Source organism: Rhagoletis zephyria, unplaced genomic scaffold (genome assembly GCF_001687245.7).
Source record: "Rhagoletis zephyria isolate East Lansing unplaced genomic scaffold, Rhagoletis_zephyria_1.1 Rzeph_scaffold_01014, whole genome shotgun sequence".
Lineage (NCBI taxonomy): Eukaryota > Metazoa > Arthropoda > Insecta > Diptera > Tephritidae > Rhagoletis > Rhagoletis zephyria.
Window position 1 is genome coordinate 96,606 of NW_016158098.1, and position 12,531 is coordinate 109,136.

Sequence of the window (12,531 nt, forward strand, 5' to 3'; positions counted from 1 at the left end):
ATGTATGTTACCGCATAACTTTGGACCACATTAACCGATTTCGATAATTCGTTTTTCATTGGAAAGCTGGTACCTCAAGGGTGGTCCCATTATAATTTTGTTAAGATCCGATAATTGGATCGTGAATATATTAACGATAGTCTTAAATTTTTATATGAGAATTGAAGTTGGTTTGTTTTTTGTGCTTAAAAATTACTTTTTTATTAAGCATTCGTCTGTAGACCCATCATTCGTGCTGGCTATCGTTAGAGATATTTAGATAATAAGGCTGTTGGTGTTTATTCTTATTTTCGATTTGACAGAAGTGGTTTGTTTGCCAATAAAATTAAATCTCACACGGACAACACCTCTTCATGTGCCATCACCTAACGATGCAACATCTATTCATTGTTTTTCCCCCTTCTTTAGCTTGTCTTTTTATTTGTGTGGAACTAAGCCATAAATTATTGCATCCCTTCTCGAATCATAATTTGCATAAACCATCCCTTCTAGTTATATTTAATCATGCTATGCATCAGTTTCTCTAGTTCTCTTTCTCTCTATTATAATACACTCTCATCTTATTTACTTCTGTACATGCTATTTATACTTCTTGTATATTAACAATTTTTTTTTGTATATACTTACTTATCCTACCTACAAACACACCTACATTTGTGACTTGCCAATATTTGTATAAATCGCTCGTTCGTTGCGTTGCGTTGCGTTGCGTTACATTGCGTTGTCTTGCATTACGTTATACCCGTACTCTACATATTCTACCCGTACTCTACTCTACTCTACTCTACTAATCAACTGTGCAGACAATTATATTTTTGGCCTTTTCAATTGTAATGTTTTCACTTGATTTACTCTACATAAACTCAAGGTACTCAAGTGTGTTTGTTTGTTTATTTGTTTGTTAGTTAATTTGTTTGTTTGTTCAACTGTTTGTTTATTAGTTTAATCAACTCTATAAACTATTTAAATAACCAAAGAATTTTAGCATACATGAATCGTTGTGAATTTTGATGTTGACCCAATTGATTTTGGCATTGACTACTGGCATCGTTCCAGTTGTGGTGTTTGTTTTTTTTTTTTAATGCCAGTTGAATTTTTCGTATCAATATCATTGTGAGGAATGCTCTTTTAACGTTTCTAAGTAGTCTACTCCTATGAAGTTTTGTATTTTTTTTTTTTTTTGCATGTTTTCATATGCTAGTTAAAATCTTATTCACTCTTATGGCTGTTTTCTCAAGTGGATTTTAAAATTAATCTGCATGTTAAATACAAATTTTGTTCTGAAAAAATTTAAAATAAAATAAAAAATGGGTTTGAAAGACTGACAAATTTTAGCCCTTCTTGAGAAAACGGCACTTAGTGATTTAATTTTATTTTGAACCAGCACTTCTTGTCGACGTGTAGTCTGACTCTTTTTTTCGAAGACCGAGTATGCTCTATACAATATTTTTCACTGTAGATTGCACTTGTTTGCATGTGTACAATTCTTTTAGCGGGAAGCACAGTAAACATTTGTATGGAAAGGTTTAAGTATTTAATTTGAAATAAAATGTCGAAAAATTTAAATAAAATTATTTAAATGCTCTGCTCTTTGGCCGACTATGGAATACTAAACACACACAATACTCACCTTATTGCGGTAGTCAGAATATTAGCTTAATAACCGCCAGTTACCGGGTATCCATTTAATAAAAAAAAAAAAAAATTGTTTTCTATAGACTTCAAATATTACGATCAGTAATCAGCTTAAGACTCGTAAAAAGAAAACATAAAAAATATATTACGAATTGATTAATTACACTAGTTTACACGAAGAAAGGATTTCGCTAAAAAGTGTTCTTTTAGACTTATTTAGGAGCGCTAAACATGAAAATAAGCATTTACTTTTCCAAAGAAACGTTTTCGGGATATAAAAAAAACTCCAAAAAAGCGAACGCAACTCATCTTCTTTGGATGGATACCTTTCGAAAAATATATTTAGCCACATTACGTTGATATATGTATTTGTTTTTTGTCAATCGTAATAGTACTTTTTGAGTCAGTTTTAGGTTTGTAAATTCGAAAGATAAGAAAATTTCGAAAATTGTTTATTTTTGTTCATTTCTTTCAGTTGATAAACTTTGTAAAAAAAAAATTTAAGTTACGAAGACGAAATACAATTTTATAACGAAAATGTGAAGCGTGAGAGCGCCCCAATTGGGCAGAAAATGTTAAACTTTTGACAAATTTAATTCAATTTTTGTTACAATCACTCTTTCAGTTGAAAATTTGTTTTCCAAACAAACAGCAGAAATGTTTAAATTTAATGTTTAAAATTAAGTTAATAATTTTGGAGCCTCAAAGGGCTGTTTCATGTGTTTAAAGGGGCTAAAAAAAGAGCTAGTGGCTAAAAGCAAACTACTGGGGCAATTTAAAACAAAAAGAGCTAAATGTAGCACCCAAAAGCATCAAAATGGCAACACTGGGCTTTCGCCACGAATCGCGTAAAGTGCGCTTGGGTATGTGCTATTTAAATTGTTTACTCTAGAAATGACATTATTAGTTCATAAGCTGAAGAAAAAGTTGTGTCTTGGGTTTTTTTTTTTTTTAAATAAAATGTATAAATAAATACATACGTCTTTTACTGAAGCTCATTCATTAGATATAAGAGAAATTTCTTATTAATAACTGCCCTAAAATATTAATTCGATGATTTTATTTAATTTTTGTAATGGGGTATGTCAAACCCCACCTAAATAGTATGCCATGTGAAATTTAGTCACCTAGTATACGCCGCCTGTCGAAAGAATAGGTTAACAAATACATTTTTTTAAGCAGATAGAAATTACAAAAAACAAATATTACACATACATAAAGTATATATTAAGTATAATTTCCAATTTTCACATCATTTATTTGAAATCGCCTGAGTTTATTTCAGTTCGGTATTCGGAGTAGTGTGTTTTCTTCTTTTTTATTTGTGGAAAAAAATTTTTTTTTTTCATGCGGCACGTATGCATAAATTTAATGTAAAAGCATATAAGGTAAAGTGGTTTTCCATTGCATGATTTTTAAGCGACTAAGTTTGCAAAAAGGTTTCACATTTTCTATAGATTTCATTCTTAAAACTACAAAAACAAAAATGGTTGGTACATATTTTGTGCATGAGAAAAGCATACTAGAAGCATAAAATTACATACATATTTAGCCGCAATTAACCTTTCAATAAGTAGTAGTGGCAGAAAGCATGAGCAATAAGAAAAGCAAGTAATCACTCGCTCATTTCTCTCATCAGTCATCGGGGGCAGAGTTTCTCGCTTCAAAAGAAAGAGCTTTAATTGTAGAAAAATTTTGTTGGTCTTTACTATGTTTTTTTTTTTCTTTTTGTTTGTTTCAAATACAACAAAATGAAAACCTGCAGCGTAATCCCGAAGACTCAGGCTCCGATGATGATAGTCCCTTCGATGCGTATTATGAAAAGAGTGACTGTGAAGTGTCTATACATGCGCCAGTGGCCAACGATGAGCAAACTCCCAAGGCGACGGAAGTGAAGAATTAAACTATGAATACAAACCAAATACAAAAAGAAACATAGAAATACACAAATTTCTAAACAATTTACCAGCTTTGAACCTCTTTTATTTTTCTCTTTCCCCCCTTAGCAGCTCTAATTAATTCAATACACAATAAATTTTTTCTAACTTTTTTTTTAACAATTTAATTTGATTTAGCCAAAATTCAGTTACTATTGGTTACATCACAGAAAGCTACAGGTATAGCAATTGTGTAGAAACATAGCATGCTTGTATGTTGTCTGTCTGTCTGTCTGGCTGTGTTAAGTGTCCTAACTATGTTTAATGTGTAATCCAATCGGCTGGGTCTAGGTCCTCGTCTTTAGTGGTTTTTTATGTCGGCAAATGTTGTGATTTGTTGTTGTTTTGCTTATCACATCACTTCATTTTTTCGCTTTCTGGTTCTTCACGCAATAATCAGAGCTGCAAGTAGTACTTTTTTCTCCCAGGCTTGAGAGGTGTAAGTAAAACTCTCGAATCCAATTTTTTCCTTGGATTTTTTTTTAATTTGAAAGTTTAAGTTCTTTTTAACGTTGCTCTGCTTGTTGTAATTATTTAGCTTGTATAGCAATATCATGCAACACTACACAAATTATATTTGTTGTGGATTGAAATTATATGATCTTCGCCTTTTTTGATGGTTAATGAGGTTGATGTTCCGGTTATATTAAGTCACGAAATTTGAATAAGTCAAAAACTCCTACCGAAACGCTACGCTTGCTAATATTTGGAGGTTAATATAATGGCCTGTAAAGTCTGATGTCTTACAATCGGTTAAAGTCTGTATGTATCGACATTAGACTGTACCAGAAAAAAAGTTCGCCGTACACCCCTGACAAAGTATTTTGGCAGGGCCATTTCGAAAAAAATTGGCCGAATGTAAGTGTCGCCCTTTTACATTTTTCGTCATCTCTTCGGCATTTACTTAAAGTATCTTAAACTAGTAGTTCTTAAAGTATCGATGTTCTCCGAGGAGACACTTTTTTGGTCCAAAGTTCATTGACCTCAAGTACCCCGTTCTTGTACTTACCCACCAGATTTCACCCTAGCAGCTAAACAAAAAATCATTAAACATTTGCCAAGGAAATATTTCGATTGACATAATTTAAACAAATAATTTTGATTGTGGAATGTAGATTTTCCAAATTACCATGTAAAATTATGTACTTTAAATTATAAGATCGAATGCTCTAAAGTTCCGATTTTTTCATTACAATAAGTAAAAACTTTCAAAACTAAAAACCCAAATTTTATGTTTTTAAGTTTTTTTTTCTACATAAATCGTTGTTATTTTTCAACGTGGTTTTAGATTTGTTTGTCGATTTCGTGTTTTCCATAGTTTCGATATTAATTTTGCTATTCATTTCGATGAAATCGAAAAAAATATCAAAAAAGTATCGGTATATTTATTGAAGTTTATCGTAATATTGAGCGACACTAATCTGTATATTTGGTTTGACATTCATAGAAGAGTTTATCGACATTTTTATAAATATTAATCGAAAATACTGATCGGTATTTATCAAAAACGTATATGTACGTATTTATCGGCATGAAATGACTTACGCTACCTTCAAAATAAATATTTATCGATAACATTTATAGATATTTATCGATAACATTTATAGATATTCATCGATAACATTTATAGATATTTATCGAAAACATTTATAGATATTTATCGAAAACATTTATAGATATTTATCGAAAACATTTATAGATATTTATCGATAACATTTATAGATATTTATCGATAACATTTATAGATATTTATCGATAACATTTATAGATATTTATCGATAACATTTATAGATATTTATCGATAACATTTATAGATATTTATCGATAACATTTATAGATATTTATCGATAACATTTATAGATATTTATCGATAACATTTATAGATATTTATCGATAACATTTATAGATATTTATCGATAACATTTATAGATATTTATCGATAACATTTATAGATATTTATCGATAACATTTATAGATATTTATCGATAACATTTATAGATATTTATCGATAACATTTATAGATATTTATCGATAACATTTATAGATATTTATCGATAACATTTATAGATATTTATCGATAACATTTATAGATATTTATCGATAACATTTATAGATATTTATCGATAACATTTATAGATATTTATCGATAACATTTATAGATATTTATCGATAACATTTATAGATATTTATCGATAACATTTATAGATATTTATCGATAACATTTATAGATATTTATCGATAACATTTATAGATATTTATCGATAACATTTATAGATATTTATCGATAACATTTATAGATATTTATCGAAAACATTTATAGATATTTATCGATAACATTTATAGATAATTTCGATAACATTTATAGATATTTACCGAATTCTCTTAATTTTCGATGGTAAAATACCATTTTTCTTCAAAAGACTTCAATTTGCATCCGCTGCTTTTGATTTTGTAATATTTTGGTTGGTTTATCTATGCAATGCGCCTACCAACATTGGAATTTTCATGAGATCATTCTCAATCTAGATGCTCTATCTCCGATCTGAGATTATAATTTTATTTATATTACAACTCCAGGCCGCGAGGCCGTGTTTATGTTTATAAATATAGATATGAATACGGATAAGAATAGGAATATATTATAAATCGGAAGATGTATTTATGTACATACGAATGTATGGTGAACACGAAAAATATTGTTTCATTTTTGAGTAGTGCTAAGTTAATTTAGTTAAATTCGACACATTTGTACGTTATTTCTATGTGAATCCACCATTCAGAGTTCAATTGCAATCATCAATTTTTTTTATAATATTACTTTGTGCAATTTAGAAAACCACCATTATCGTTACGACCACACTTCAAAAAGGCAAACTTACCGCTTCTCGTTACTTTTTTTTCTTACGCTTTCTACAAATTCACTTACTGATTGATTAATCCCTTTTGTCTCAAATACACCGTTGTTATTTTTTTCACTGTGAATTCACTTAGTCTTTAACCGTTAACCAGTTTTGTCAGTGTATTCACCACATACGTACGTTGTTAAAAATTTACGAAACACCTAAATTAGGCACTTAAGTAGTAAGGTTTTCTTCACATAATCAAAAAGAGTCTTCAATTTGCAAAGTATTTTAGTTATTTCCAGCAGATTTCTTTTTACTACGAAACACCTTATTTTTGTGCGTTTCAATGGGGCCGTCTTTTTTCCACACACATTTATATGTATGTATTAAAAAAGTGTCGTACTAAAAGATACGTATATTTTTGTCTAGCCTCGTTATATGTTTTGATATGAACCTTTGTTATCGTCTGGCATATCCAATAAAAATTACTTTCTTGTATTTGTACTTTTGTGCGTTCCATTGTATTGTATTTGTACGGCGGTTAAATAAAGCCAAACACACAAATTTTTAAAATAAATTCAATAAGTAAATGAATAAGAAAAACAGTTTTTTCTTAATTAATTTATACACTGGCTCTGATGTACTCTACAAAATTTACATACACATTAACTATTGCTAAAACATATAAACATTAACAAACTTCTATATTTTCTCATTTCTTCCTCCACGAACAGGTTGTGAGTTCCACAAATGGCGAACTGAATGCGGACGATCCCACAGCTGGTCACTCAAATACTCCTATAACGCAACAGCCCGAAGTGGAGCTTGTCGATGAAACAAAGTAAGTTGAATTTGTTTTTGAATTTTTGATTTTGTATTTTACATATTACTACGTATTCTTACTACATATGTATGTATGTATATATCTACTACTTTTATTTACCTTGGTTGTTATTACTATATAATCTATTTTGATTTCAGTTCATTCCTGTGTTGTCTTTGCAGATGTTGTTGTTTCTTTAAACGAAAGAAGAAGAAATCATCACGTCAAAAATGACTAGACGGTGTCCAATGTAGTCCAGAACGCGAAGCGGTAACACTGCTGCGCGCCACTTCACATTCAAATTCACGGGATAGCGTATTGAATAATCCTAGTCAGGATTATATACAGCAGGCAACGTCACAGCATACGTTGCGGTATCCTCCATCCGCGTCGATGTTGACGCCAACACCAACTACAAACACACCGACACTTCCGTTGTAATTTATAAATACATACATGCATACATACATACTGCATACCGCATACATACATACACATACTACAATACATTTTTACCATTTATTAAATTGAAATAAATGAATAAACAAAAAACAATAGAAAACAAACGTATAAAAAAAACATTTAAAAATCCGCAGAAAAAAAACAAAAAAAAAAAAAACAGCAAAAGCATTGTGAAAAAATGGATGTAAAATCCATACAAAAAAATGTAATTTACATTTACACGCCCACTCAATTGTCATTTAAATTATATTAACTAAATTGCAAAAATTGTAAAAAATCAAAAGTGAAACACACAAAAGTACTAAGAATTATAAAAAGCGTTTGTAATAAGACCAGACACACATGCATACACACACACTCATGCGCGCACACGACACTCATCTACTATCTACATATATGTATTTAGGTAGGAAGTATGTGCCTAGTTGAGCCGATGCGGTTCGCTTAAGCGAAAATGAAAAGCGGTTGTAAGGCGAGAGAAAGGTTTACGTATACATATTTGACGCGGTGAATACTTTAGAAAGTGCGTAGGTGTCCAAACTGAGAGTGCAAAAGCTTGAAAAGCTGCCTAAATGTTTGAAAAGCAAGGGAAAAGAATTCGAATCTGTTAAAAGACTTTTTGAAGATGTCGTATGTATTGTGTAACGATCGAAATTTCATTTGCACTGAAGGTCCTAACTCTAAAAAGAGACTGCTAAATGAACATAGTTGTAGGCATCTCTGTAGCGTTTGACAAGTACAGCATAAAGCTGTTTTTTTAGAGAGCTGGTTGTATAGCTCATCAATAGATTTGTGAAGTGACAAACATATTTTGTGATGTATTGTGGAACGATTTTCCGTCATCCCTTGTCAAATTTGGTTTGGAGACAAACCTACCCTGTCGGAAACACAAACAACCAAAAAGAACATATTTTCTACTGAAAAAATATTGTTACTACTAAGCGCTGCTCATGGCGCCTCTTCGAAAGGCGTTAAATGTCTAGAGTGTGTCTAGAAGATGCTATAGAAAATGAAATTTATCGTGAAATTTCCAATTTTCAAGTCTAAATCGCTCAAAAACGTAATTATTTCCTGAAACTACTAGAAGTTTATAATGTACGAGACCTGCTAGTCGGTAAAAAAGATTTTTTGTTATGAGAATTCGGTTTTAAAGTGAGGTGAGGTTAGTAATATTAAAAAAAAAAAAATAAGCTGACCATCTGACACAAATAGACTTTTAACGCTAAACGTGATTAGGCCAAGTAGATGCGAGGAGTCTCGCTAGAACATGGTAATCGGGCCGTAAAGTAATTGCATCTGTGCTGCGTTGCTTTTGAAAAAAAAATATATAATTCATTGTTCGAAAAATGTATCGACTTCTTGAAGCTTTCATAATTATAATTCGAATTTATGTTGTTTAGGGGTAATCTACCAGGTGTTTAATGAAGACATTTACGATGAATATCATAATTTTGTGGTTGTTTTTACATATTGAATCATTGCCTTTGCATATTTGCGAACTGTTGTTTAAGAGACAACAGTTTTTTGGGCTGAAAAGAAGTCCGATTCGTTTGCCACATAATAATGTGGCGAAGAAAAAGGCAAAATTTATTCAATTGTAAGAGAGCCTCAATCGCAGAAATTAATGAATTGCACGCTTAAAAAGTTCGCAACTTATTATTAAAACATTCCATGTACACTTCTTGGCTGCTGGAGTGACAGCCCTTGGCTTGACATAAATCTGTGTCGTTCCGGTGCTGTTGGAATGACTTGATGCAAATGGTCACTCGCCGACTCGGCGACTGTCGAATCACTAGCATCGATTCATACGGAATTGCATTAAATTTCCGCTTCTTATTTATCAATATATAAAGATCGTTTCGACATTACATGACAGCTTCTTAGGGAGAAACTAGTTCAGTCGTAGCCACCATTTAGCTCTTAAATTAGAATGGCTTCCTCTCGGTGCAACCGCTTCTTATGCGTGCAGCAAAGTGTAGACCGCTAAGATACGAATCGTGTGTTAAACGCTTTTCATAACATTTCCAGCACTACCACCACCACAACCACACGCTGCTCCCTTCTTCTCCACGACCACCACTTATTTCATCACCAGCTAAACCCATTCTACGCCAAAGCATCGCCTCATTACGACATTTAACAGCACCATTTTCCTCTACTAACTTCCTACCTGCACACACGCACACCACACCAACGCCCACCCTAGTAAACCAACAATCAAACTGAGTATGCAACAAGCTATTATGTATGATTATGTTTGAACGCTGAAGAAACTGCAAGAAAAGAAAACGAAGAAGAGAAAAATGTGTGAAACGTCAGTATAAGTAGTTTGACGCGCATGCGCGCAGTAGTAAAGCAAAGAGATATTCGTTGTTGCGCTGCTAAAACTATTCAGTTGCAGATTTTTCCTTTATCTTTTATTTTTTTTTTTTTTTTTTTCATTTGTTTAAGTCAAATCAAAAGTTTCTTACCTAANTTTCGTTGTTGCGCTGCTAAAACTATTCAGTTGCAGATTTTTCCTTTATCTTTTATTTTATTTTATTTTTTTTTTTTTCATTTGTTTAAGTCAAATCAAAAGTTTCTTACCTAAATACTATTATTATTAATTAATTAATTAATGTTTGTAATTATAATATTAATTTATAATATTATGATTGATTATGATGATTATTTTTTATTTTAAATAATATTTACGTAATTGTGTTAATTTATAATTGTATAATTTAAATTATATCACTATGAAAGAAGTAAAGCGAAAAACAAAAGAATAATAAAAAATATACACAAATCTTATACATACACAAACATATACATTTAAAGAANTGATTATGATGATTATTTTTTATTTTAAATAATATTTACGTAATTGTGTTAATTTATAATTGTATAATTTAAATTATATCACAATGAAAGAAGTAAAGCGAAAAACAAAAGAATAATAAAAAAATATACACAAATCTTATACATACACAAACATATACATTTAAAGAAAAAGAGAAAAAATTTTGAGAAAAAATAATAACCCGTGTCTCATTTCTTTCGCGGAAAAACTTACATGCATACCTTGCTGCAGCCGGATTACGAAACTAGTTGATGCGCTGAGATGGGCTGATACATAGGTGCGCCTAAAAAGTGATAATTTTTAAAAACTTGTTTCATTACTTTACAGTAAGGTGGCTAAAAATATGCAATATAGAACAAGAAAAAAAGCTTTTATATAATATTAAATTAAAAATGAAAAACGAGTTGTCTCTTCTCGCATTTATATTTATGTCACCTAACTCTTTTTGTTTCCTTGTCTCTCCTTTTTTGTTGCAGTAATTGATTAAAAAAGCGCTCAGCAGAGAGATTTGTATTGCCCAGCAGCGGCAATTTTTATCAGTTGTGGGATTCTGAAAATTGCTACGCTAATTCTTCACTTCTACAATTTTTTAGGTGAAAAGCGGTGATGCCTGAAAATATGCAATACGAAGAAGTAGGAGATGCAATAGCTAAGCAGTGAATTCTGGTAGTATAAGATACCAGTAATTTGATGTTGCATGCTGTTAGGCGCCACTGCTTTCTGGCTAGAGGTTTTTGAGGATGAAAATTTGGCATAGCGATTTTCAGTATCCCAATGCAAATTTCTCTCAATGAATGATGGTTGGGCATAAGTACTATAATAGCCTAATTTTAGGTACTCTCATTCATTTAGAGTATCTTGAAGATGAAAATNTGGCTCACGTTGCCTAATTTTAGGTACTCTCATTCATTTAGAGTATCTTGAAGATGAAAATTTTGGGTAAGGATTTACAGAATCCTACTGGTGTAGGTTCCTTATAAGTGGCTTTAGATGGTGTCACTATTCATTAACTAGTGTAAGAATACGGCTGCTAAGCACATTCATCAGATTGTTTAGCTGCTGAAAGGATGAGGCAAGAGTTATGCTTCGGTTAACTAGTTGACTTTTGATAATTGTTTGGAAAATAATTTTTGTTTTCAAGTAAATATTTTTACTGCTATATTAAATTTAATTTTTGTTTTGCGTTTTCCAACTACATTAAGGCTGTGCGATTTAGCGTAAAAACAAAGATAAAAAAATGCTGCTAAACTAGCTTTCGATTGCTACTTGGTGGACAATTTGTAGTATTTTTTTTTTATAAAACTTATAATAGAAATTTGGGCTAAAAGTAGAAAGGCAAAAAATAACAAATTTTTTTTTTCAGGATATAATCGAAAAAAAAAATAATTTAATGTTCACTTCGCTAAATTGTATCACTATGAAACCGATTTGGAAAGTTATAACACCTAAATATATGTATATTCTTATATAACTTTTTCGGTTTTTTTATTTTGCTTAAAATTTATACCATGATTTATCAAACTATGTTCTATGAAGCATTCAGACTTAAATATTAGGGATATTTTATATCAAATTGTTGCAATTTTTTAAACATAAACTATAAGCGCCTAATATCAAACTGTCTTTTTTTTATTAATTGTTTTGTAATATCATTATGGCTGCTAATTAAATAAGTTGTGAACATAAATTTGCATATACATACATAAATTATATTAATAAATCAGCGAAAATATTGAATTGACTTTTTCCCCAAATTGCAAGTTTTTATAAATTTTTTTTCTAAGTTTATTGAATTGGCAGTTTGGCATTCCTTAATATTTTTAATAATAAAAACAAATAAAATGTTTTATGAGTAGCCCCGAGGTAGCAAAATTTGCAGAGGTAACACCTAAAAGTATGCCGCAAAAACTTAATACAAAAATACCAATACGGTTTCCGATTAGAGAAGAATGTTGCGACGACCATGATGATGGTATGTATATACTTCTA

At 30.8% G+C, this 12,531-nt stretch overlaps 1 protein-coding gene and 1 long non-coding RNA gene across 11 annotated transcripts in view; one reads left to right on the forward strand and one right to left on the reverse strand.

Annotated features, from left to right (window-relative positions):
• Positions 1 to 7,721, forward strand: part of gish (casein kinase I gish) — an 86,909-nt gene extending 79,188 nt beyond the window's left edge. For 5 of the 10 annotated variants that reach the window (XM_017615414.1, XM_017615420.1, XM_017615415.1 and 2 more), the window contains 2 exons: positions 7,150 to 7,256; positions 7,397 to 7,721. In XM_017615414.1, the coding sequence (XP_017470903.1) occupies positions 7,150 to 7,256; positions 7,397 to 7,472 (183 nt within the window). In that variant the 3' untranslated portion in view covers positions 7,473 to 7,721. The remainder of the gene's footprint in view (positions 1 to 7,149; positions 7,257 to 7,396) is intronic. The other 5 variants (XM_017615418.1, XM_017615421.1, XM_017615419.1 and 2 more) reach the window with 1 other exon arrangement.
• A 736-nt stretch (positions 7,722 to 8,457) lies between these two features.
• On the reverse strand, positions 8,458 to 10,320 carry LOC108362447 (uncharacterized). The gene is made up of 2 exons (XR_001847469.1): positions 10,287 to 10,320; positions 8,458 to 10,171 (listed from the first exon to the last, which is right to left on the reverse strand). It is a non-coding gene; the product is annotated as an uncharacterized LOC108362447 (long non-coding RNA).
• Between the last annotated feature and the right edge of the window lie 2,211 nt (positions 10,321 to 12,531).